We start from the raw sequence: 25999 nt of genomic DNA on the forward strand, positions 1-25999 counted from the left end.
TGGAGTTCCGCAAGGGTCTGTTTTGGGACCCGTACTGTTCAATATCTTCATCAATGATGTAGATATTGGGATAGAGAGTACGCTTATTAAGTTTGCGGATGATACCAAACTGGGTGGGGTTGCGACTTCTTTGGAGGATAGGGACATAATTCAAAATGACCTTAGCAAGTTAGAGAAATGGTCAGAGGTAAACAGGATGAGGTTTAATAAAGAGAAATGCAAAGTGCTCCACTTAGGAAGGAACAATCAGTTCTATACATACAAGATGGGAAGCGACTGTCTAGGAAGGAGCATGGCAGAAAGGGATCTAGGGGTCATAGTGGACCACAAGTTGAATATGAGTCAACAGTGTGATGCTGTTGCCAAAAAAGCAATTATGATTCTAGGTTGTATCAACAGGTGTGTTGTAAGCAAAACTCGTGAAGTCATTCTGCCGCTCTACTCTGCACTAGTTAGGCCTCAGCTGGAGTACTGTGTCCAGTTCTGGGCGCCACATTTCAAGAAAGATGTGGAGAAATTGGAAAGGGTACAGAGAAGAGCGACAAGAATGATTAAAGGTCTAGAGAACATGACCTATGAAGCCAGGCTTCATGAACTGGGCTTGTTTAGTTTGGAAAAAAGAAGATTAAGGGGGGACATGATAGCGGTTTTCAAATATCTAAAAGGGTGTCACAAGGAGGAAGGAGAAAATTTGTTCCTCTTGGTTTCTGAGGACAGGACAAGGAGTAATGGGCTTAAAGTGCAGCAGGGGAGGTTTAGATTGGACATTAGGAAAAAATTCCTAACTGTCAGGGTGGTCAAATATTGGAATAAATTGCCAAGGGAGGTGGTGGAATCTCCCTCTCTGGAGATATTTAAGAACAGGTTAGATAGACATCTGTCAGGGATGGTGTAGACGGAGCTTGGTCCTGCCTTGAGGGCGGGGAGCTGGACTCGATGACCTCTTGAGGTCCCTTCCAGTCCTATTATTCTATGATTCTATGATTCCCTTTCTCCTTGGCAGGCAGCGAGTGCTGCGGCATCCCCCTGGAGCCGGAGAGCCGGAGCCCAGAGCCTGCCAGCGGCGCCGAGGAGCCCCTGGGCCAGAAGCTGCTGCGGACACTGAGTGAGTGGCCCCGTGGGGGTGCACCGGCCAGCTCTGCACCCGACACAGTGGCAACCTGGGCGCAGGAGAAGGAGCCTCCTCTCCTGCTGCCCTCGCCCAGGCTCCGTGCTGGGCCCCTTCCCGCTAGGCTGCTTGGTGCTTGCCTGGCCAAGCAGGGCCCCAGCGCCGTGCAGGGGGCCCCAGCGCCGTGCAGGGGGCCCCAGCGCAGTGCAGGGGGCCAGCGCCGTGCAGGGAGTCCCAGCGCCGTGCAGGGGGCCCCAGCGCCGTGCAGGGGGCCCCAGCGCCGTGCAGGGGGCCCCAGCGCCGTGCAGGGGGCCCCAGCGCCGTGCAGGGGGCCCCAGCGCCGTGCAGGGGGCCCCAGCGTTGTGCAGGGAGCCCAGCGCCGTGCAGGGGGCCCCAGCGCCGTGCAGGGGGCCCCAGCGCCGTGCAGGGGGCCCAGCTCTGCGGACGCCCTGGCAGTGGAGGGTCCCCGCTGCAGCGGGGCTGGCTCGCCGGTAGAGCCCTGCAAATCCCCGGCTAGCCATGGCCCCATTGGGCAGGCGGGTCTGGCGCCCGCGCAGGGTTCCTAGTGACTAGACAGCGCGGGAGGGCACGGCCCGGTGTGGCCTGGCAGGGGCCGGGCACTGATCCCCGGCTGGCCCTGTCGGCAGGTGGGCGCAGGAGGACGCAGGCCCCAGCTGGAGAGACGCCGCCGGAGGAGTCCAGCCGGGCGCCGTTAATCACCTGAGCAGCAGTGCGGCGCTGGAGCCTGAGGTGGGAGCGTGCCCCGCGGTGCTGCTGGGAAGAGATACACCCCCTGCAGCAAAGGCAAGAGGCGTCCTAGCCCAGGCCTTGGCCCCTGCTCCCATCCCTGGGCCTGTCCTGCCGAGGTGGGGGCTCTGCAGGGCTGCAGCTTGTCTCCGAAGCCGCTCGGGGGGCGGGGGGGTGCACTGCACAGGCCAGTGCATCTGCGACACAGCGACCCAGCCAGCAGCAGCTTGTTTAGGGATTCCCCGCAGTGCTGAGTGTGGGCACTCGGCCCAGCCCCCAGCCAGGAGCCCTTGCAGCTTGACCGGGGGGGGCCCTCTGGAGAGCAGGGGGGAGGGGCCCACCAGCCTCCAACAGCTGCTTTTCTTGCAGGGCTGCAGCATGAGAGCCTCCTGCAAGGCGGCATGCGACAGCAGCGGGTCTGCACTCCCCTGCCTGCCCGCCGAGGGGGCCCGGGCCTTGCCAGGAAGGTGGGGCAGGTGGCAGCTGCTGCACGGCGCCCTGGCTCAGAGAGAAGAGAGAGAGGCAGAGTCGGGGCAGGGTCTGGGGCTGACCCAGCTCTGGCTGCCCAGCGGGCCCAGCCCTTCCAGAGCAGAGCCCCTTAGTACTGGGTGCCTCAGCCTGTGAGAGCAGCCGTGCTCCAGGGAGCGTCCGTCCCCTCGCACCACAGACACGCCCCTGCACAATGTGCAGCGTGAGTGTGAAAACCCGCCCTCGCCCCGTGAGCAGCAGCCTGCCCGTGCTGCAGCCCTTGGCCCAGCCCCGTCGGGTCCCCTCCCAGGGGCAAAGGGACATGCAGCTGCACGCAGAGGCCCAGCTCAGAGCTGGCCGCTGGCAGCAGGGGCAGACGTGGCTGTGGAGGCAGAAAGCACTGTAGCTTCTTCCCATTAAAGCAGTCGTCCCCCCGCCCCGAGAGCTCCGTGCCTCTGTCTGGGCTCCGTGGAAATGGGGGGGAGGGCGTATTTCACTGCCGCCTGGAACCCGCGTTCAGAAACTCCCCCTCACAGCTGCTGCCTCCCTCCCCCAGTTCGTGTCAGGGAAGAACAGGCCCTGGCTGCAGCCTGGCCCGACCGCGAGCCCCTCTCCCCAAAGCGCCACCCCTGCTAGCTCCAGCGCTGCCCCTTCCCCTGGTGCCCACAGCCTAGCCCCCTCCCCCATGCTGTGGCTGCTGGCAGGGAGGTGATGGACCCCGTCTCCCTGGGCGGGGGAGGCCCCTGGCAGGGAGGGGTACAGAGGCTAAGGGACTTGGCCCAAGGTTCCCGCCTTCAGTTCCGGCTCCAGGGCTCCCGCTGGGCAGTGCAGCCCCGCGCCCCTTTGCGTCCCCTCCCCCCATTCAGCCTTAGCGCTGCTTGTCTGCCCAGCACGCTCAGGCCGGGCTGGCCCCGCTGCGAGGGAGGGAACGGACCTTGGCCCCGCGGAGGCAAAGGCCGCAGCAGCATTTCCTCGGCTGGGCCTAGCGCGTGTTTCCACTGCTCCTGCAGGACTCCTGCCTCTCCCCTGGACAGGCCCTGATGGGGGCAGTTGGCCCAGAGCCCCAAGCCCTTCAGGTTGCCCCTGGAGCACTGTGGGCTGGCAGTGCCAGGGCACTGAGTGGTGCAAGGGGCCGGCTGCCCCATCTCTTCCAGGAGCCCAGCTCCCGCTCCCTCTCCCCCCCCTTGTTAGCAGCTCACCCCGGGCCCGTAACTGCAGGCACTGTCAGCCAGTACCAAGGAGGATGCAACCCAGGGACCCCAGCAGCTGCTGCCTGAGAAGAAATCAGATCACGCAGCAGAAACGGAGCCAGCCATGGGACAGAGGCTGTGATCCAGAGCACACACCCCGCCGAGGCCGCGGTTGCAGGCAGGAGAGCCAGGCAGCAGCAGGAGAGGAGGGAATTGATCAGTGATTCAAGGACACAGGTCGGATTTTGAGTTGCTGCTTTTTCGTCAATGGCACCTGCATCAATCCTTTAGGTAACCTTCAGCAGGCACCACCGGTACCCGGCCCCTACCTCACCCACATTCACCATTTTAGAGCCCAACTGCTGAGCAGCTTGTTCCAGCTTCCACCGCTCATTCGCAAGGTCCTCGTGAACCAGTGGGAGCGAGCTCAGGGCATAGTGATAGCACTAGCCTGGCCCACCAGCACCGGTACCTGGCTCTGGTCACCCTACCTCTGTGCTTGTGTAACTCACACGCCTGGGCTACATCAACACTGGCAGCTGCTTGCGCAAGAACTGTGTTGCAGAAGAGTTCTTACACAACAAACCTTCCCCAGAGTGTGGCTGCAGTGCTGTGCTTTGCGCAAGAGCGTCTCTAGCAGCGCGGCCGCTCTCTTGCGCAAGAAAGCTCTCATGGCCATTTTAGCCATAGCGGTTTCTTGCGCAAGAAATTCGTGTTGCCTGTCTACACTGGCCTCTTGTGGAAGAGCTCTTGCCATGAGGGCTTATTCCTTGTGAGGAGAGAAATAACTTCCGCAAGAAGCCCTGTTTCTGGTGCTAGACTGTGAATTTACTTGCGCAAACACACACGTGCAGGGTAGACATCCAGCAGGTTTTTGCGTCAGAACAGCGGTTCTTGCGCAAGAAGCCACCACTGTGGATACTGAGCAATGCAAGTGGTGCCTAGACCCCAGCAACAGTTAAGATCAGGAGCTCTCTACAGCCTGGGCTGGGAGCCAGCTGGCTTTTAGCTTGGAGGGTAGAGGCTCCTATACTCACCTCCAGAGGTCCCAGGTTCAAGTCTGCCTGGTGGCTACACTTGGACCTTCTAATGCCAGACCACAGGCACCTCCAGGACCCAAATCCCAAGTTGCTGCACCCAGCAGTGCTTTCCTCCTCAGCCCCGCTCAGACAACACTCTCAGAGAGCCCCAGGGATGAGTTTTTCAATCTGGCCCATCCCCCACCTCCGCAGCAGCAAGGCCTCTAAGCCAGTCAATAGGGATGCACTCAAGTGCCCAGGGCTGGCTCTGTGTTTACAAACACCACGGTCAATCAGTTCTTATAGCCCTGCCCCTCCACCCACAGGTCTGCTAAGCCTGGGACCTCAGTCTAGTTCTCTAGGCCCATGGGCCCTGCCCTACCCTTCGTACCAGTGGCATTGCTAGCAGCAGGCAGTTCAGCCAGGATCGGGCCCCCAGCCTGCGTGCCAGGACGAGATGCAGCTCCAAGCTCAGCCGCCTTCCTCCTGAAGATGGTGTTGCAGTTCCACATCAACTAGGACATTTTCCTCCTCATACGCCAGGAGCCGCCTCCATTCTCCAGCTCTCCAGAGCATTGGCCTTTCACATCAAGAACACGAAACCGCCGACAGCACGAAAGGTCAGCCCAGATCATCTCCCCTTGGCGTTCCCGGCCCACGAAACGAGCAGGGCTGCCGCACATTCTGCAGTGGCCCCACAGGCCGGGGCTGACTCAGCACTTGGCCCCACAGGGTTCCAATCCATACACGTCTCCAGCCCCAGCACCTGCACTTGGCCCAGGGAGGCACCTGGCTGGAACGCACGTGAACAGGGCATTGCAGAGAGAGTTACAAGGCCAGCAGCCATCTTTTGCCTGGGGATGGATTGAGAAAGTAGCCAGGAGACAGCAGCACAGCATGAAGCCCTGGTCAAGTCTCCTCTTTACAATAAGATGAAGCTTGGATTGTGGGGCTTTATTGTGTACCTGGTTGGGCCGAGGGCCTGCTCTGGCTTAGACTGGAAGGGGGACGGAAGACAAAGGAGGAGTTCTGCCCCCAGCAGTTCAGCACTCCAAGGCTGGAGCGCATTGCAGTAGTGAGAGACTGGCCACACGTCCCCCCTCCCTCTGCCCCTGGCCTGTTGATGCCAGCTTAGCTAGTTACCCAGAGAGGCAGAGGGCATGCCAGTGTCTGGGGATGGAGGTTTATTTGCTTTCAACAACACAAAGAAGCAGTTATCACAAGTTACACTCGACCTGTGTGAGGCAAAAGCCTCACTCCCTGAAACATGACACTGCCCTCAACTCCGACAGGACAAAGGAGCCCAAGTGTTTGGGCAGCTCTACACAATGCACTGCACAGGAGCTGACTGGGCCAAACAGCTTTGGTTATACTGGTTTGTTGGATTGCACAGAAATAGGAAGCTTTGAGACGTATGGGTCCCAGTGCACGTGGCTGCTGTCAGCAAGAGACCCATAATGGCTTCACTTTGCCACCGCCCCCAAAAGGTCACTGGCCTGTAAGAGCTTTCAGAGACGCAGGCAGACAGATCCCTGACAGCCACTGTTCCCAACCCTGATGAAACACGAATGGATGTAACGAAGGGGAGGTATGAGCAGCAAACACTACACACTACTGCTTTGGGGCTGTCCCCCTCACTGGAACCTGGTGACAGCTTCGTGGATGGAGCTGGCCACATAGTCTAGGTTCTTGGTGGTCAGACCGCACATGTTGATGCGTCCACTGGCCATCAGGTAGATGTGCTTCTCCTTGATCAGGAATTCCACTTGCTTAGCTGGGGAAGCAATTTAGAGAGGGGTCAGGTAAGCCATGGGGTGAGCTGGGAACCTGAGCACTGGTCAGGGCTTGCAGAATGGACAAGGGGGTGGGTCAGGGCCTGGCCAATGGAGTCAAGCATATAGCTTCTCCAGACCCAGCCTCTCCACTGCACCTCCTGTGGGGAGAAGATAGCAGGAGCTCCGAGCTCCTCCAGTCCTGGCGGGACCCAGCAGGGGGTGCAGACAGCAGGCCAGGAGTGCTCTCCATCCACCCTCTCCTACTACGGATCTAAGGCCCACAGCTGCATTACAGAAAGCCACTGGAGAAGTTCTTCAGGGAAGCCCGCCTTGATTCCTGCAGCCCCTGCTCACTCCCACTCCACAGCAGCATCCAGCCCCTCGGTACTTACGGTTCAGCCCTGTGAAACTGAACATGCCGATCTGCTCAGTGATGTGATTCCAGGTGCCCGGAGTCCCAAGAGCTTGGAGCCGGGCCCTGAGCTCTGACCGCATTAGCAAGACCCGATCTGCCATCGTCTTCACATTGTCCTTCCTGCGCAAGGGGGAGAGAGAGCCAGCAGTGGCATTTAACCACATCCATGGCCTGTACCTGTCTCCCCCTCCCCCGCCTTTGGGCCCCAGCAGCTCTTACCACTCAGCAAAGAGCTGTGGGGAGGTGAGGGTGGTTGCCACGACACGTGCTCCTTGCGAGGGAGGGTTGGACCAGATGGCCCGGACAATCTTCTCCATCTGGGAAAGGACCCGCTGCACGTTGTCAGCATCCTTCCCCACCACCGTCAGGTTCCCCACTCGCTCATCTGGAGACAGACATGGAGGCATTGGCCACATCCCTGCAGGCTTCCCCCACCGCTCCTAGGGATCTGGCCCCAGCTGCAGGGCTAGCTGCTGCCTGCTGGACACTCACTATAGAGCCCAAAGTTCTTGGAGAAGGACTGAGCACAGAAGAGTTCGAAGCCCTCGGACACAAAGTACCGCACGGCCCAGGCATCCCTGTCCAGGCAGCCGGAGGCAAAGCCCTGATAGGCCGAGTCAAAGAATGGGAACAGGAACCGGCGCTGCAGACAGGAACATAGTTAAAGGGGAGGCCCCCTCCCAAGCAGGGTGGGCTAAGCCGCTGGAGCGCAGCAGGCTCCGGCCCTTTAGGACTCGGAGTGAACCCAGGCTCGGATGGGAACCCCTTCAGGCCTGACTAGAGCGCAGGCATTAGGACCTGACGAAGAGGGAGAGTTAGAGACAGGCTGGGGAGTGTGTCAATCCCAACCTCAGAGAGGAAGATCACTGCAAAGAAACAGCAGCAGCTGCCTCCTGCCCCACCTGGGAACATCCCCTTTACCCAGCTGGTGGGCTCTCTGGGGACAGAGGAGGGGTGCGACTCACTTCGTTCAATCCCGGTTTCTAGGCACCAACGAGAGAGAATGCATCTGGAAAGGTGGCAGGGTCTGGCCATAGCCTGAGTCAGCAGCACAAGCCGAGCTGAGGCAATCGGAGCAGATTTCTGTTGGTCCCAGCCCCTCCTCAGGCAGACAGCCCCTTTCTCCCTCCCAGTCCTGAGCAGATCCTAGAATCCTGTCTGTGCTCTGGCCAGGCTACAGCCCTGTCCCCACTGATACCTTCATGACAGCAGCAATCTGTTTCCATTGCTCTGGGCTGGGATCTGTGCCAGTTGGATTGTGCGCACAGGCATGGAGAACGATGATGGAGAACTCTGGCGCAGCCTAAGGAAAGAGCAGTTCTCAGGCACACACACTAGGGCTATGTCTACAATGGCAGCTTCTTGCGCAACATCTTGCACAAGGGTTCTAGTACAAGAACTCTTGCGCAAGGAAGCTCTGGTGGCCATTTCAGCCATAGGGCTCTCTTGCGCAAGAAATCCCTGCCGAGCGTCCACACTGCCCTCCTGCACAAGAAGCCCTCCTTTACCACGCCGTACTTAAGTTTCCTTGCGCAAGGGCGGGTGGGCAGTGTGGATGCTCTGTGGATTCTTGCGCAAGAACAGCCATACTTGCATAAGAAGCCGCGAGTGTAGACATAGCCTAGGTGCCTTGGCCACTCTGCTGGGCTCCACCACAGAGATCTGACTCCACGTCCACTCCCATCACCCCCAGGCAAGAAACGGGTAGGCTCTGGTACAGAAGGGACATGCCGATCCAAAGGCAGCAGCTACCCTAGTTTTGGGTGCAGCTCAGGAGATTTCACCTACCTCCATGTCCTGCAGGAGCCCCTCCAGGTCCAAGCCCCTCTTAGCAGCATCCCAGTAGCGATAGGTCCGGATGTCCTCAAAGCCAGAATTCATAAACACAGAGTTATGATTCTCTGAGGAGAGAGAAGAGTCCATCTATGCTACAGAGCTGCCCTGCATCAGCCAGTCCCAACTTAAGCTGCCTCCTGCCACGCTGCCCATGCAGGGAGGGAGCGAATATCTCCCTCGTGTGTGAAAGCCCATCACCCCCACCTCTGTGCGAGGAGTGGGCTGCCCTGCTCCCACCTCATCCACTTGCTCTGCAGGCTCCGGTGAGGCCCACACACGGCCATGTGCAGCACTCACCCCAGGAAGGAGAAGAGATGTAGACAGGGGTTGCTGTGTTGTTGGTTCCATTGTACCAGCGCCTCAAGAACTCTGCTCCGATGCGCAGAGCGCCAGTCCCACCCAGGCACTGAACGCCGCCGACCTGAAAGGCAGAAGTGGGTCACCAACAGCCTGCCACCAGCAGATGATACCAGTGGAAACATCAGAGAGGGACAGAGTGAGATGAGCCTCCCTGGCCTCCAATTACAAAATGGACCAACGCGCTAAACTCCCCAGCCTGGAACCGAGCACTTCTCGCTCAGTCGCCACCACTCAGGCTTCTGACGTCACAGCAAGCAGCTCCTCTGAAACAGCGGGCCAGGCTCTGCTCTGCAGTGACAGTTAACTCTGTAGTGCTCTCCATGTCCCCACACCGTGGTATCAGAGTCCCTGTTTCCAGGCCAGCACAGACCGTCACATCCCAGCCACACAGTTCAGTGCTGACCAGGGGATGCACCAACACCTAAGTAACCTCACATCACACGTACTCAGCTCCCAGCCTGCCATCGCCCTCCTCCAAAAGCTTTGGGCCTGAACTCTTTCCAGCAGAGTCCAAGGGCAGGTGCCCGGCCAGCTCTGGAATTTTCCAACATCAGATTGTAGGACCTGGATCGTAGCCTTCCCTCTGGGGGAAGCTTCCTGCCTGTGTCTGGTATTCAGCCTCCAGATGGGAGCCCAAACCATGCATGGTTGGAGAGCTCTGAAAAAATTCAGACCTACAGCTCCATGCAACCAGAACACACACAGCAAACTGAGCTCCGTGCCAGACCAGTCGGGACAAACTCTGTAATCCTGGTAAGATCTCTCCCACCCCGCCGGACCCCTTCAGAGAGCCCATTCACCAATATGCCTCAGCAAGGAGTGGCTTCCCCACAGCTTACACGATTCTCTTTGATGGCACGACTGTCCTCCCCAAGCGCAATCCTCGAAGCGTTGGCCCGGAACTCAGGCAGGCCAAGGATCGGCAGATATTCATGGTTCAAGCTGGCATCACTGGCGATCTTCTGCTCAACTTTCTTCACTACTGGCAGGACCCAGGGCTGCCCCTCATCTGTGCGATATGCTGCGAGAGAGAAAAGGAGAGTTTTTACACTTCCCAAGCCAGGTCCTCACAAGATCCTCAGCCAGAAAACTGACCTACTCTTCTTACACTGGGTTTCTATCCTAGTCTCACCATTACTGTTTAGATCCAAAGACGGAGGCTGGGGGAGGGCAACGGTATGTGTTCTTATGGCCTGGGATTTGTTCTCTGCAGATGGTATCTGGAATCCATGGAATACACACACCTACCCCCCCATCCCCCCCCAGTTTCCCCATCAAAACATTTCATGAGCAAAGAAGGTAAGTTAGAAGGATTCTGTTAGCCTTCCAGGCACCAAGGAAGGACATAAGCTGCACTCCACTAGCCATGGTGCTTCTGGACAGGGACCACAGTCCATTCTGCCCTCAGTGGTGGCAATATTGCCCAATTTCCAGAGTCAAGGTTGAGTAAGCAAAGTCTGCGCAGCTCGGACTAGAATTCAGTCTCCACAGTCATGCAGCTGGTCCCCAAGAAAGGCAGATTATGGGCTAACCCTTTGCACATCCTAGGACCTTCTGTCACAGCACCCCACACAACCAGGACCCATCTGCCTGTGCAGAGTAGTAAGATCATGCCTCTCCTCCTACCCTGCTTTGCACAACCAAGTAACCTACCCAAGGTCACAGAGTGCAGGGGCATGGAACTAGTCCCTCAGGCCTTCACACTCTGCCCCCACCAAGGCACTCCCCGAATGGCATGAGTGCCAGGTTAGACTGCAGCAACTTGGTGCAGCTGAGCACGCAGCAAGGGGGGCAAAGCAGTGGGGCTGGAGGCCAAAGGTGAAGCACGCACGGAGCATGCCCTTGTGCAGCAGCACAGGCAACGGCCTAGAGGCAAGAGAGTGGAGACTCCCCGGTTCAGGTAACCCCTTGCGGAGAACAGGGAACAACTCACCTCCCACCTGCCAGAGCCGCAGCAACCTACCCCACCACCGCCCAGGCAACGAGCTGCCCCGAGCAGGGGAGGTCGCGCCTAGACACCTGCCCCAGGCCAGGAGCGGACACTGGCCTAGTAGGAGCACACGAAACCGACTGACCCCCCCAGCCCCCACCCCCTCAGCTCCCCCCTGCCGCCAGCCCCCCACCCCCCCGCCCCTCAGCTCCCCCCTGCCGCCAGCCCCTCAGCTCCCCCCTGCCGCCAGCCCCCACCCCCCGCCCCTCAGCCCCCCCTCCCCCCACCAGCCCCCCAGCTCCCCCCTGCCGCCAGCCCCCGCCCCCCCACCAGCCCCCCGCCCCCCTGCCACCAGCCCCCACCACCTCCTCCCCCCACACACCAGCCCCCCAGTTCACCCCCACCCCCGACTCACCGCCCACCCCCAGGTTGACTTTCCGCGGGTCCGGGTCCTCCCGGAAGTCGGCCGTGAGCTGGAAGACGGCGACGGGCGGCGCGCGCGGGACGCGGGCGAAGAGGGACGCGGCCGCCATGGCTGCTGCGGGGCCGCTTCGCCGAGTCGCGCCTCAGAGGAGACTCTCACCTTCACCGGCCGGGCGGGGGCGGGGCGCAGCCAATCACCAAGCGACTAAGGCGAGCGAGTCAGCCAATCAGATGGCCTCGGAGGGGGGGCAGAACCCGGGAGAGCCAATCAATCGAAAGTCCTCGAGGCGGGAGGAGCCGGCTCAGCCTATCAGATAGTCCCAGGGCGGGGTTGCATCGCCTATGACAGGGGCGGGGGCGTGAGCGCACAATACCCAATCGCGAGGCGGCGGCCGTTAGGCGGGTCAGTTTCAGTGACGCGCGCGCTGCTGGGGGCGTGGCCGGGGCGTGGCCCTGGGTTGCAGTGATTGGAGGGGGCGGGGCTTGGGGGCGCCTGTGAGCGCTGAGCGCCGTGAGGGGGCGGGGTTCTCCTGACCCGCTGGGGGGGGGAAGGGGCAGGACCCGGGGGACGGAGGAGGGGGGGGCTGGCTGGGGGAAAGGGCAAGACCCCGGGGCGGGGGGGGGGCTGGCTGGGGGAAGGGGCAAGACCCGGGGCGGGAGGGGGGGGCTGGCTGGGGGAAGGTGCAAGACCTGGGGGACGGGGGGGGCTGGCTGGGGGAAGGGGCAAGACCCGGGGGACAGGGGGGGGGGCTGGCTGGGGGAAGGGGCAAGACCCGGGGGACGGAGGGGGGGCTGGCTGGGGGAAGGTGCAAGACCCGGGGGACGGGGGGGGCTGGCTGGGGGAAGGGGCAAGACCCGGGGGACGGAGGGGGGGGCTGGCTGGGGGAAGGGGCAAGACCCGGGGGACGGAGGGGGGGCTGGCTGGGGGAAGGGGCAAGACCTGGGGGACGGGGGGGGCTGGCTGGGGGAAGGGGCAAGACCCGGGGGACAGGGGGGCTGGCTGGGGGAAGGGGCAAGACCCCGGGGTGGGAGGGAGGGGGGCTGGCTGGGGGAAGGGGCAAGACCCCGGGGGACAGGGGGGGGCTGGCTGGGGGAAGGGGCAAGACCCGGGGGACGGGGGGGGCTGGCTGGGGGAAGGGGCAAGACCCCGGGGCGGGAGGGGGGGGCTGGCTGGGGGAAGGGGCAAGACCCCGGGGCGGGAGGGGGGGGCTGGCTGAAGGAAGGGGCTGGGGGCCACTGGCTGGGGGCAAGGCAGAGGATGGGGGGAGGGGAGGACTGGCTGAGGCTCTGGGGGACCCGCCTGGGGCTGTGGGGGGAGCTGGGTAGGGCCCTGGCAGGGATGCATGGGCCGCAGGCGGGGCTGGAGGTGGTTTTCTCGGGCTGGGCAGAGTGCAGGTTTTATCCTTCAGAGGACCAGCCGTGTTTGGCTTCATGTGTTTCTGAGTATGGAATGCATGTCCATGTGCACATCCCTAGCAGAGTTAACGAGTCCGTTTTAATGACAGTCTCTAATATGCTGTCAAGCCCCATTTTTCTTTTTTTGTCCAGCTATAATTCTCGATTATCATCCATGGAAACATTTTCATTGGGTTGGGGCTGTATTGATGTTTAGTGCCATTGACTGGTAAAAAAAAACAAACCAAAAAACCAAACCCCTAGTCCTTGTTATGATCTGCTGCTCTCCCCCTACCCAAAGACCTCACAAGCCAACTAACAAGCTGAGGGGGATAGAAGAGTGAGAGGCCCAGAGGAATATGGCAGGTTTGAGTAGATAATATTGTTCCCACCCATTCACCTTGTGAAATGTGAGGGTGCAGGAGGTCCCACATGGGCTACTCAGTGTTTGTGGCCTTGGCAGGCACAGTGGTGCTAATCTGGGAGCGTGGGGCTGCTCTGTCAGATAGGAAGCCCACGTGTGGCGTAGTGGGGGGCTGTCTGCTCTGTAACCCGGGGTCCCCCTGTGCTGTGATGTGAGATTCTCACTGACTCTCTGTGACGGCGCGTTGGGGGTTCCCCGTCTCCTGCACCCCGAAATGGCACAAACAGACTGCACCAGCCAGTGGAATTGAGGGTGGTTTATTGCTCCTCCAGCACAGCGCAGCACAGATGAAATCTGGTTACAGGAACTGGGGGCTAAGAGGTCTCAATGCCCCCCTTGAGATAGGGGAGTCCCAGCCCCCTCCCCAGCTCCTTCTTCTCTGCCTTCCAGCCAGCAACTAACTCTCCCCCAGCCCAGCCCCCCAGCCAGGGCAGCATTCCACCTTCCTTTGTTCCTCTCCATGGGGGTGTCTGGCCACTGGTTCAACAAGTTTGGCATTACCTTGGCCTAGTGAGGTTTTCCCTGCTGGGTCTTGCTCCAGACAGCAGGGGTCACCACAGCCCAGCAAGTACCCCCACTACGTCACACTCTCCCAAATGTGTATTAACCCAGGCTCAGCCTCCCAGGGAGAGACAAAGGGAGGAGGGCGGAGACCAGCACCTGGCTGGGGGGGCAGGGCCTGGGAGGGGGGCAGTGGCTGTCTGGGAAGCATGGAGAGCAGTGGCTAAGCTGGGGGCCTAGGGGCGATGGACCCCTAACCCTAGGATCTGAGGCATCCTGGCCCCTGTAGCCACATCCCGTATGGGCTGCGCTGTATTCTGGAAAATCAATAAACCCCGCTCCATTCTCCTGGCTGGTGGAGACTGTTCGTGCTGCTACGGGGCTGCAGGACCAGGGGAACCCCCGACTGCGCCATCACACCACACTATGGGGTACGTTGTGGAAGAAAACTCAGATGGCAATGGGAGAAGGGATAAAAGGAGATGGCAAGGTGGGCGTAACTGGGAGGGGAGGTAACAGTAAATGTCTGAAAAGTGGGTGCAGACTGAGGTTTTGAGTTGAGACACTTCTAAATGTGCAGAGGTGAGAGGGGAAAGCCATGGAGATCTCTTGGTAACAAACACAGACCTCAATCCTGCAATCAACTCTGCACAGCCACGCGCCTCAGTGTGGGAATGGGACCATGCAGGTCTCAGCTCATGATGCCCAGCTGATATCAGGACAGATGGGCTACGTCTAGACTGGCAGGATTTTCCACAAATGCTTTTAACGGAAAAGTTTTCTGTTAAAAGCATTTGCGGAAAATCGTGTCTAGATTGGCATGAATGCTTTTCCGCAAAAGCACTTTTTGCAGAAAAGCGTCCGTGCCAATCTAGATGCGGTTTTGCGCAAGAAAGCCCCGATCGACATTTTAGCCATCGGGGCTTTTTTGTACAAAACAGTTTTTAGCTGTGTACTCTGGCCCTCTTGCGCAAAAGCATTTCCGGAAAAGGGCTTTTGCCCGAACGGGAGCATGAAAGTATTTGCACAAGAAGCACGGATTTTGTACATTACAAAGTCAGTGCTCTTGCACAAAATCAAGTGGCCAGGGTAGACAGCTAGCAAGTTTTTCCGCAAAAACTTGCCAGTCTAGACACAGCCATGAAGTTTTCATTCAGAACTTCAGTAATGAATCCAGTTGGCCTCTGGATGCCACTGTTGAGTCATGTTAGCTTGAAAAGTATAAAGCAAAGTTGTTTGAGCCTGGAGTCCTGCTGGGGAGTTATCTAAGCCAGTGTTTCTCAACCAGTGGTAAGTACCCTTAGGGGTACTCAGAGAAGTCTGGTGAATAAGTCAACACAACTGAAATTTGGAGAAAACTGAATTTTTGTTTTAAGTTTTACAGCACTTTATTATTTTTGTACTTTTTACACCCAAAAATGTAATCGCCTGCCCGGCTACGATTAAGTTGTTTAAACAAATGTGTCGCAATGGTAGAAAAAAAGTTGTTTGTCTGAAAACTGTAGGTCCTGGGGGTATTTTAATTTTTTTTTAAAAGGGGGTACTTTATTAAAAAAGGATTGAGAAACACCGATCTAAGCAACGGTTACTGCAGGGCTACTCAACTTTGGAAGCCCCAGGGACCACAGTGATACAGCATATGCCGAGGGCTGCAACTTAAGCGTGGTTGCATATGCATGCAGATAGCTTCTCTCACACTGACGGGCATGAATACAAAGATGAAGGCAGGACTACACAACACGCAGGCCTATTTAAGTCGGTTCTGCTGATAGTAATAAAATGCACCATTTACCCGATTTCCACCCATGACAGCACTTTGAATGAGCAATGACAGTCCAGGAATTGAACTACTAAAATGCATCTCAGCAGAAAACCATTCTATTGACTCGCTCTTATGGGGCGTGTTCCCAGTGGAGGCCATGGTGAGAGGATCCCACTTGTGGGCCATGTGTTGAGCCCCATGTAAACCCAAACCACCCCACAGGTCACAAACAAACAGGCTGTGGGCCGCATGTTGAGTAGCCCTCCGTTACTGGGTACTCAGACTGAGTCCCACCAGAGAGGAGGGGCTGCATGAGAACACATCAAGCTGGGGCACTGTTGGGTGAGGTGCGGCAGTCTGCTAATCTGGCATTTTATTTTAAAATTCATATGTTTAAAAAGAGTTCTGGGGTGGGGGGGCTTTGAGCCCCGGGGCACGGATTCAAATCTAGCCCAGCTAGTGACTGCAAGTCATTAACATCTGTTGGCTCTTTAATGGCCCATACCAATGAGGTCTTGTGTCTGCCCTGGGGACAATTAGAGCCCTCTGGGCTTGCCAGTCTCTCACCTGCCATGTGCACCAAATTTGCTTTTAAAAAGCCCAAACCATGCATGACAACAAGACAAGAGCAAATGGGAATAAGTTCAGCCAATTGGGGGGTTTGAGAGGGAGCTGGCTCCACAGCATGTGTGAGAATGGGGCATTTAAATGGAACCTCTTTTTCTGCCTCCACTATGGGATCACTTGTGTTCACCTCCACGGTGCTGTATGGCTGGTCAGTAAGTGCTCCCTGGGTGGGCTGGCAGGGCAAGAAATAAGCGGAAGTGTTCAGCTCCTTATATTTCCGTGTTTCCTCCCCGGGGCTGCTTGAGGGCATTTTGAGTTCTGCAGCCCTTTGTCGTTGGGTGCCCTCTTCCTGAAAGCTGTGCCTCATTCAGACTGCATAGGGGTGAGGTTACATCCGTGGTCGCCAACCAGTCGACCGGGATCTGCTGGTAGATCCTGGAGCCTCTGACAAGTGATCCTGACGGGTTTGGCCAAGAGGCTACCAAGTGCCTGCACTTCAGCTGCCCCTCCCCCCCCCACCACTGTGCAATCTCCTGCCCTTTGCCTTGGAGCTGCCCCATCCCCCTTTCTGGGCAGGGCGGGGGAAGGAAAGGAGGGTGCTGATGTCAGGGTCCCCCCTCTCCCACTCCGTATCCTTTCTCCACAGAGCAGAGAGGGGCCACAACAGGACTTGGGGGGGGGAGGGAGAGGAGGGTGCTGATGTCAGGGTCCCCCCTCTCCCACTCCGTATCCTTTCTCCACAGAGCAGAGAGGGGCCACAACAGGACTTGGGGGGGGGAGGGAGAGGAGGATGCTGATGTCAGGGTCCCCCCCCCCCCACTCCGTATCCTTTCTCCACAGAGCAGAGAGGGGCCACAACAGGACTTGGGGGGGGGAGGGAGAGGAGGATGCTGATGTCAGGGTCCCCCCCCCCCCCCACTCCGTATCCTTTCTCCACAGAGCAGAGAGGGGCCACAACAGGACTTGGGGGGGGGAGGGAGAGGAGGATGCTGATGTCAGGGTCCCCCCCCCCCCACTCCGTATCCTTTCTCCACAGAGCAGAGAGGGGCCACAACAGGACTTGGGGGGGGGGGAGAGGAGGATGCTGATGTCAGGGTCCCCCCCCCCCCACTCCGTATCCTTTCTCCACAGAGCAGAGAGGGGCCACAACAGGACTTGGGGGGGGGGGGAGTTTGCTGGCTGCTTTAGGGAGTGGTTCAGGGCCAGGGCAGGGGTGAGCCAGTCTTAGCGCCACTGCACCACCACCCAGGGGCCACAAGCAGTGGGATGTGGGCTCCAGCTGAGCAAACTCCTACCCTAGTCATGAACCCCTCCTGTGCTCCAAAGCCTTGTCTTAGCCCTGAGCACCCCTACATCTAAATGGCATATCAGAGCCTGCACCTAGAACCCCCGCTACATCCCAACTGCCTGCCCCAAGCTCAGCTCAGAGCCCCCCACACACTCCAGACCCCTTCATCCAAGACCCTCTGCCCCAGCCTGATGAAAGTGAGTGAGGATGGGCACCCGAGGGAGGATGGAGTGAGAAGGGATGGGAAGGAGGCAGCACAGGGGCATTTATATCTGAGGTAGATCTTGGATTGCACTTAAAGTCAGAAAGTGATCTTGTGCTTAAAAAGGTTGGAGACCCCTGGGTTCCGTGGATTCTGTCAATTATTAAGCAGAGCCAGTCCCTGCTGGAAGCAGGATGCAAACTCTTCCCTCCTGGTTTAAAATACTAGGTCCCCATCCATCTAGTCTTGGGATTTCTCAAGGGCTACGGCGAGACTGCATCCCTTTTTCATAAAAAGGATGTAAATTAGACGTATCGCAATTGCTAATGAAGCGGGGATTTAAATCTCCCCCACTTCATTAGCATAAAAATGGCTGCCGCTTTTTCTCCGCACGGAGCTTTGTCGGAAAAAAGCGCCAGTCTAGACGCTGATCTTGCGGAAAATGAAGCCTTTTCCGAAAGATCCTTTATTTCACAGAGTGATTTAAATCCCCGCTTCATTAGCAATTGCCATACGTCTGATTTACATCCCTTTTACGAAACAGGGACGCAGTCTAGACGTAGCCCAGGGGTTTCAGTTCCAGGGAAAAACTTTCTGGATGGGCTGGTGGAGATCCGAGCAGGAAGGAAATGACCCAGGCCATGTTCATCAGGAGAGGATCTCCATTTGAAATGCTAGACGTCTTTGAGCCTTCTGGAGCCAAGCACAGAGTCAGAAGTGTGAGCAAACCCAGCCAGCACTGGGGATAGGGGATCCCGCTTGGCACTGCAGGCCAAGGACTGCCTGTGCAGTACCCAGCCCTGTGCCATCGTCCTCCCCCCAGGGCCGCTGGGTGCTAGTGAACAATAACTGTATTCCTGGATCGGGCTCTGGGTGCTAGAACCACTGGCTACTGCAGCACATGGAAGTAAGGGTGCAGCCACGTGGGGCCTAAACCCCAAATCTTCCCATGAATGTGCCTCGTGCCTACCTCCGCCAACGCTTCTCCTGAAGCCTGAGCAAGGGCATCAGTACAAGCTCTTCGTCCCCACGGAGCCTTTCCGCTTGGCAGTGCTGCACAGGCACGGGCTGAGGCCTCGCACGAGCAGAGTTGAACGAGGGGAGGAAAGTGACGACAGGTGCAGATCCTGGCAAGTCGGGTCTGGTCCCAGTTTTGAAGCCAATACCGCTCCCGCTGGATACTCTCAAATAGGAAGCCTCCCCTAGTCCCGGACCAGAGCAGCACGTTCCCCGCCCTTACGTTGTGATCGGAGCCCTGTGGAGCGCGTGGCGCCAGGGCTCAGGCGGGCGGCTGTTCGGTTGCTGTCTAGATGTTCTGGCTAGGGGTGCAAGTGACTGGTCGACTACCCGTAAGCATAAGCTTATCAGATAGGTGAGTAGTGATTCCACTAGTTGCTCCCCCCCATCAGAGAGAGGCAGCAAGAGGGTGGGGAGCGGGAGCCCCCCAGCAGCATCTCCGGGAGGGCAGGGGCGGCAGAGCACAGCGAGGAAATGGCGCGAGTGGGGGCTGCTTCAGTTCCAACTGCGGCGCTTCAGCCTTCGAAATGCAGCAAGAGCCCCATGGGGAACCCCCCCCCCCTCCCCCGTGCCCATAGGGCTCTTGCTGCATTTCGAAGGCTGAAGCGCCGCAGTCGGAACATGCTTGTCCCACGCCTCCCACTGTGCTTCTGCCTTTGAAACGCAGGACGAGCCATGGGCGGCTCGCTACATTTCACAGGCTGAGGCTCAGCTGGGATAGCGAGCACCCCACCGCCTCCTGATCGACTAACCGAGCAGCTGATGGACATTCCCTTGACTACTCAGAGCTGATTAATCCAGATGTAATAGCCCTAGCTCTGGCCTCGGCTGGGGCCCAGGCTGTGAGATGCTGCAGAGTCCTGGGATCTTCTGTTCACGCGTTTTCCCCGCTGCCTCAGAGCGCGTCAGTGGGAGGGGGGAACTATTTTGCACAGAGGACGAACACCGGTTCTGCCAGCCTGGCTCTACCAGCTTCTTGGCACGTTCCCCATGCTAGAGCCCAGGTGTGCCGGCGCCTGGCTGGCTGTACAGGCCGTGTGTAAAGGGAGGCTGGGGTGGATAATGTCCGGAGGTGGGGAGCTGGGTGGCACAAGATTTAGCCCCACGTTTTACCCCATTTCTGACCAGTTCTAAGGGCTGGGCTGCTTGGCTACGTCTACACTGGCCCCTTTTCCGGAAGGGGCATGTTAATTTCACAGGTCGTAATAGGGAAATCCGCGGGGGATTTAAATATCCCCCGCGGCATTTAAATAAAAATGTCCGCCGCTTTTTTCTGGCTTTTAGAAAAGCCGGAAAAGAGCGTCTAGACTGGCCCCGATCCTCCGGAAAAAGTGCCCTTTTCTGGAGATCTCTTATTCCTACTTCGAAGTAGGATTTAAATATCCCCCGCGGATTTCCCTATTACGACCTGTCAAATTAGCATGCCCCTTTCGGAAAAGGGGCCAGTGTAGACATAGCCCTTGTGCGTTAGCCAGCTGGACTCTGGCGTGCTGGCAGGGGCCTTCCCCCACACACATGGCCTAGCCGGTCCCTGTGGAGTTACTCCAGTGCCTGGCTCTTGTCGGGCTGGTATGTTACGGTGCCTGACCGGGCCAGGCAGGCTCACAGCAGGAGGCTTCTGGGCCCTTGGGGGAGTGGCCACGTGAGAACTTGTTCCAAGCTGGCTCTGGCCTTTCCCTTCATCTCAGCTTACACAGAGGCTGCCCAGAGCTGTGTGTAAAGCCAAGGGGGAATGTGGAAACCGGCCCCAACTTCCCCTCCCCTCCTTCCTCCTTCACCTCCGATTGACGCCCAGAGACCAGCTGCCATCCAGCACCTGAACTCGCCTGAAACAGCCGCCCAGCCTCACCCCCCGCATTAGCACACAAGCGTGGCCAGGCTGGGTCAGACCGACGGTCCCTCTAGCCAGGGCCTGTCTGCCCGGGGGGGGCACAACAGGGAATCCTCGCGGGTGCTGTCCTGGGACCCCTGTTCAGAGTGAGCTGGGGGATGGGCGCAGGCGTGCGGGGTCCTCCCGAGGGACAAAGTCACCACCGCTGCTGCCTGAAGACAGCGGCTCTTCCTAGCCCAGCCCTCCCACCATCGGCTCCCGGCTGCCCTGGCCAGGCGGGGGGAACTGACCCGTTAGCCTGGCTCCCGCCCACACCTGGGGCAGTGCCCAGCTGTGACTGCAGCTCCCCCTCTGGCTGCCCTGGGCGCTCCCCTCCGCCGCAGACACTGGCCAGCATGGCGCTGCACCCCGCCGCCAGGGCTCACGCTCACTAGGCCTGCGCCCCGGGGGGGCCGGTTAGTGGCCCAGCATTCCACTGAACACAGATGGTTTCTCCGAGCGGGAGCAGAGCGAGGGGGAAAATGTTTTCATTCCACGGGCTCAGGGTCAGGTCATGGTTTGTCTAAATGGGTTTTGTTGCTGTAATTATCAGATTAGCGGATCTCCGGCAGCATGTCTGGGGCTGCAGCATTAACCCTTTCGATCCCGCCCCGGCCTCCCCCAGACGGCTCCCAGCTCCGTGCACACTCCGGTGGGGAGCTGGGAAGCAGCAGGCTGCGTGCAAGGCGAGGGTGGCAGGTGGGCGGTGGGGGAGTCTGGGCTGGCCCTGGGCACTGGCTGGGAGAGGAACCGCCGGCTGGCCAGCCCCACACAGGTGGGAAGCGGGGTGGCCTTGGGCAGCCCCATGAGGGGGCGGGACTTCAACCTGGGGCTGAGGTAGAGGGGGCGCGAGCTGGCCGTGCCAGTGCAGTGCTGGGTAACAGTCTTGTCCCCAACTAACATGCCAGGACTAGCTCTGTCCCCAAAGCCTCCAGGAACATGAGCCTGAGTTGCTTGGCTGGCGTCTCAGCCCAGCGGTGCCTGCGCTGGGGGCGAGGGCGAGGGGGGCGGACAGGGCTGGGTTACCCACTAGGCAGACTAAGCACGTGCTTAGGGCACCAGCAAAGCAGGGGCACACAAAAAAAGAGATTTTGTTTGTAAAAAATTTGATATTTTTTTAAAAAAGCATCGAAATAGTCATCATGGGAAAAATCAGAACTCTGCAGAACGCTCCTTTTCTCAGCTGAAAAGACTAGAAAACCCTCAGACTGTGTCTAGACTGGCCAGTTTTTCCGGAAAATCAGCCGCTTTTGCGGAAAAACTTGCCAGCTGTCTACACTGGCCACTTGAATTTCCACAAAAGCACTGACGTCCTACTGTAAGAAATCAGTGCTTCTTGTGGAAATACTATTCTGCTCCCATTCGGGCAAAAGTCCCTTTTGTGCAAAACTTTTGTGCAAAAGGGCCAGTGTAGACAGCTCAGATTTGTTTTCTGCAAAAAGGCCCCGATCATGAAAATGGCCATCGGGGCTTTTTTTGCAGAAAAACGCGTCTAGATTGGCACGGACGCTTTTCTGCAAAAAGTGCTTTTATGGAAAAGCGTCCCTGCCAGTCTAGACGCTCTTTTCCGAAAATGCTTTTAATGGGAAACTTTTCTGTTAAAAGCATTTCCGGAAGATCGTGCCGGTGTCGACGTAGCCACTGAGCATAACAATGCGTCAGGACAGACTGGCTTCACTTTCCCTACTGTGCATGGACGCGGACGTGCTTCGTGGAGTCTGCTTCCTTGAACTTACCCAGAATTTTGCAATCAGAAAATCTAGAAAGAAGCGATTTTAATGTCAGCAAACACGTAAGTTGTGTCATGTCGAAAAAGAACATTTTCTTGTCCAGTCCAGTGTTTTCATTTTGAATTACCTATGGGGGAGGGGCACACCACAAGCTTTTCAGTGCTTAGGGCCTCTGAAGGTCTTAATCCGGCCCAGGCGCCCGGAGCCCATTGCAGGGCTGATCCCTGGATCAGACTCGGGCTCAGGGCCCAGGGCCCAGGCCCAGCCCGGCTTTGCCGCTCAGCTGCCCCATCGCTCAGGGAGGCTGCCGCCAGCACACCTGGCCCAGGACGAGAACCAGAGCTGTGTCCGTGTGTTTACATTCCTCTGCCTGCGCCTGCTTTCCCGGGCGGGCGCTGGGGGGTCTGCTGTGGCTGGAAGGCTTCCCTTCTCCTCGCCTGCCTGCCCGCGTGAAACCCACTGGCTGCATGCCAGACTCATGCCCGTGCCCCCGCGGGAGGGAGGGGCCAAGCGGCTCATCCCCAGGAAGAGGGAGGCTGGAGGGCAGAGATGCCCCTGCAGCGGGAGACTCTCCCCAAAGCGCCTGGGCTGCGTGTCAGCTCTGTGGCCTGGTTCCCAGCTGCCGTGGTCTGCCCCCGCCCCAGGGCACCTCCCCAGGGCTGGGCTCCACAGTGACCCCCCCAGGGCGCCTCCCCAGGGCTGGGCTCCGCAGTGACCCCCCCCCAGGGCACCTCCCCAGGGCTGGGCTCCGCAGTGACCCCCCCAGGGCGCCCCCAGGGCTGGGCTCCGCAGTGACCCCCCCCAGGGCGCCTCCCCAGGGCTGGGCTCCACAGTGACCCCCCCCCAGGGCGCCCCCAGGGCTGGGCTCCGCAGTGACCCCCCCCAGGGCGCCCCCAGGGCTGGGCTCCACAGTGACCCCCCCAGGGCGCCCCCAGGGCTGGGCTCCGCAGTGACCCCCCCCAGGGCGCCTCCCCAGGGCTGGGCTCCGCAGTGACCCCCCCCAGGGCGCCCCCAGGGCTGGGCTCCACAGTGACCCCCCCCAGGGCGCCCCCAGGGCTGGGCTCCGCAGTGACCCCCCCCAGGGCGCCTCCCCAGGGCTGGGCTCCGCAGTGACCCCCCCAGGGCACCTCCCCAGGGCTGGGCTCCGCAGTGACCCCCCCAGGGCGCCCCCAGGGCTGGGCTCCGCAGTGACCCCCCCAGGGCGCCTCCCCAGGGCTGGGCTCCGCAGTGACCCCCCCCTCAGGGCGCCTCCCCAGGGCTGGGCTCCACAGTGACCCCCCCAGGGCGCCTCCCCAGGGCTGGGCTCTGCAGTGACCCCCCCCAGGGCGCCTCCCCAGGGCTGGGCTCCGCAGTGACCCCCCCAGGGCGCCTCCCCAGGGCTCCGCAGTGACCCCCCCAGGGCGCCTCCCCAGGGCTGGGCTCCGCAGTGACCCCCCCAGGGCGCCTCCCCAGGGCTGGGCTCCGCAGTGACCCCCCCCAGGGCACCTCCCCAGGGCTGGGCTCCGCAGTGACCCCCCCCAGGGCACCTCCCCAGGGCTGGGCTCCGCAGTGACCCCCCCAGGGCGCCCCCAGGGCTGGGCTCCGCAGTGACCCCCCCCCCAGGGCGCCCCCAGGGCTGGGCTCCGCAGTGACCCCCCCCAGGGCGCCTCCCCAGGGCTGGGCTCCGCAGTGACCCCCCCCCAGGGCGCCTCCCCAGGGCTGGGCTCCACAGTGACCCCCCCAGGGCGCCTCCCCAGGGCTGGGCTCTGCAGTGACCCCCCCCAGGGCGCCTCCCCAGGGCTGGGCTCCGCAGTGACCCCCCCCAGGGCGCCTCCCCAGGGCTGGGCTCCGCAGTGACCCCCCCAGGGCGCCTCCCCAGGGCTGGGCTCCGCAGTGACCCTCCCCAGGGCGCCTCCCCAGGGCTGGGCTCCGCAGTGACCCCCCCAGGGCGCCTCCCCAGGGCTGGGCTCAGCGGTGACCCCCCCCAGGGCGCCTCCCCAGGGCTGGGCTCTGCAGTGACCCCCCCCAGGGCACCTCCCCAGGGCTGGGCTCCGCAGTGACCCCCCCAGGGCACCTCCCCAGGGCTGGGCTCCGCAGTGACCCCCCCCAGGGCGCCTCCCCAGGGCTGGGCTCCGCAGTGACCCCCCCAGGGCACCTCCCCAGGGCTGGGCTCCGCAGTGACCCCCCCCAGGGCGCCTCCCCAGGGCTGGGCTCCGCAGTGACCCCCCCCAGGGCGCCTCCCCAGGGCTGGGCTCTGCAGTGACCCCCCCCCAGGGCGCCCCCAGGGCTGGGCTCCGCAGTGACCCCCCCCAGGGCACCTCCCCAGGGCTGGGCTCCGCAGTGACCCCCCCAGGGCGCCTCCCCAGGGCTGGGCTCCGCAGTGACCCCCCCCAGGGCACCTCCCCAGGGCTGGGCTCTGCAGTGACCCCCCCCAGGGCACCTCCCCAGGGCTGGGCTCCGCAGTGACCCCCCCAGGGCGCCCCCAGGGCTGGGCTCCGCAGTGACCCCCCCCCCCCCCAGGGCGCCTCCCCAGGGCTGGGCTCCGCAGTGACCCCCCCCAGGGCGCCTCCCCAGGGCTGGGCTCCGCAGTGACCCCCCCCAGGGCGCCTCCCCAGGGCTGGGCTCCGCAGTGACCCCCCCCAGGGCGCCTCCCCAGGGCTGGGCTCCGCAGTGACCCCCCCAGGGCGCCTCCCCAGGGCTGGGCTCCGCAGTGACCCCCCCCAGGGCGCCTCCCCAGGGCTGGGCTCAGCAGTGACCCCCCCCAGGGCGCCTCCCCAGGGCTGGGCTCCGCAGTGACCCCCCCCAGGGCGCCTCCCCAGGGCTGGGCTCCGCAGTGACCCCCCCAGGGCGCCTCCCCAGGGCTGGGCTCCGCAGTGACCCCCCCTGGGCGCCTCCCCAGGGCTGGGCTCCGCAGTGACCCCCCCAGGGCGCCTCCCCAGGGCTGGGCTCCGCAGTGACCCCCCCCCCAGGGCGCCTCCCCAGGGCTGGGCTCCGCAGTGACCCCCCCCAGGGCGCCTCCCCAGGGCTGGGCTCCGCAGTGACCCCCCCCAGGGCGCCTCCCCAGGGCTGGGCTCCGCAGTGACCCCCCCCCAGGGCGCCTCCCCAGGGCTGGGCTCCGCAGTGACCCCCCCAGGGCACCTCCCCAGGGCTGGGCTCCGCAGTGACCCCCCCCCGGGCGCCTCCCCAGGGCTGGGCTCCGCAGTGACCCCCCCAGGGCGCCTCCCCAGGGCTGGGCTCAGCAGTGACCCCCCCCAGGGCGCCTCCCCAGGGCTGGGCTCAGCAGTGACCCCCCCCAGGGCGCCTCCCCAGGGCTGGGCTCCGCAGTGACCCCCCCCAGGGCTGGGCTCCGCAGTGACCCCCCCCCCAGGGCGCTTCCCCAGGGCTGGGCTCTGCAGTGACCCCCCCCAGGGCGCCTCCCCAGGGCTGGGCTCCGCAGTGACCCCCCCCAGGGCGCCTCCCCAGGGCTGGGCTCCGCAGTGACCCCCCCCCAGGGTGCTTCCCCAGGGCTGGGCTCCACAGTGACCCCCCCCCAGGGCGCCTCCCCAGGGCTGGGCTCAGCAGTGACCCCCCCCAGGGCGCCTCCCCAGGGCTGGGCTCAGCGGTGACCCCCCCAGGGCGCCTCCCCAGGGCTGGGCTCCGCAGTGACCCCCCCAGGGCGCCTCCCCAGGGCTGGGCTCCGCAGTGACCCCCCCCAGGGCGCCTCCCCAGGGCTGGGCTCCGCAGTGACCCCCCCCCAGGGCGCCTCCCCAGGGCTGGGCTCAGCAGTGACCCCCCCCAGGGCGCCTCCCCAGGGCTGGGCTCCGCGGTGACCCCCCCCCAGGGCTGGGCTCTGCAGTGACCCCCCCAGGGCGCCTCCCCAGGGCTGGGCTCCGCAGTGACCCCCCCCAGGGCGCCTCCCCAGGGCTGGGCTCAGCAGTGACCCCCCCAGGGCACCTCCCCAGGGCTGGGCTCCGCAGTGACCCCCCCCAGGGCGCCTCCCCAGGGCTGGGCTCA

At 61.2% G+C, this 25999-nt stretch overlaps 2 protein-coding genes across 2 annotated transcripts in view; one reads left to right on the plus strand and one right to left on the minus strand.

Annotated features, from left to right (window-relative positions):
* CNNM1 (cyclin and CBS domain divalent metal cation transport mediator 1) overlaps positions 1 to 4102 on the plus strand; it is a 41692-nt gene extending 37590 nt beyond the window's left edge. Inside the window, exons 10-12 of the mRNA XM_075934460.2 lie at positions 1004 to 1105; positions 1756 to 1858; positions 2225 to 4102. Coding sequence (XP_075790575.2) covers positions 1004 to 1105; positions 1756 to 1832 — 179 coding nt within the window. The 3' untranslated portion in view covers positions 1833 to 1858; positions 2225 to 4102. The remainder of the gene's footprint in view (positions 1 to 1003; positions 1106 to 1755; positions 1859 to 2224) is intronic.
* A 1599-nt stretch (positions 4103 to 5701) lies between these two features.
* GOT1 (glutamic-oxaloacetic transaminase 1) lies at positions 5702 to 11447 on the minus strand. Its single transcript, XM_075934462.2, has 9 exons — positions 11264 to 11447; positions 9758 to 9939; positions 8856 to 8979; positions 8511 to 8623; positions 7921 to 8025; positions 7215 to 7365; positions 6942 to 7107; positions 6700 to 6842; positions 5702 to 6306 (listed from the first exon to the last, which is right to left on the minus strand). Exons 1-9 carry the CDS (start codon positions 11379 to 11381, stop codon positions 6167 to 6169), a joined length of 1242 nt encoding a protein of 413 aa, XP_075790577.1. The 5' UTR covers positions 11382 to 11447; the 3' UTR covers positions 5702 to 6166.
* Between the last annotated feature and the right edge of the window lie 14552 nt (positions 11448 to 25999).

The sequence above is a fragment of the Pelodiscus sinensis genome, chromosome 8 (genome assembly GCF_052426305.1).
Source record: "Pelodiscus sinensis isolate ZL-2025 chromosome 8, ASM5242630v1, whole genome shotgun sequence".
Lineage (NCBI taxonomy): Eukaryota > Metazoa > Chordata > Testudines > Trionychidae > Pelodiscus > Pelodiscus sinensis.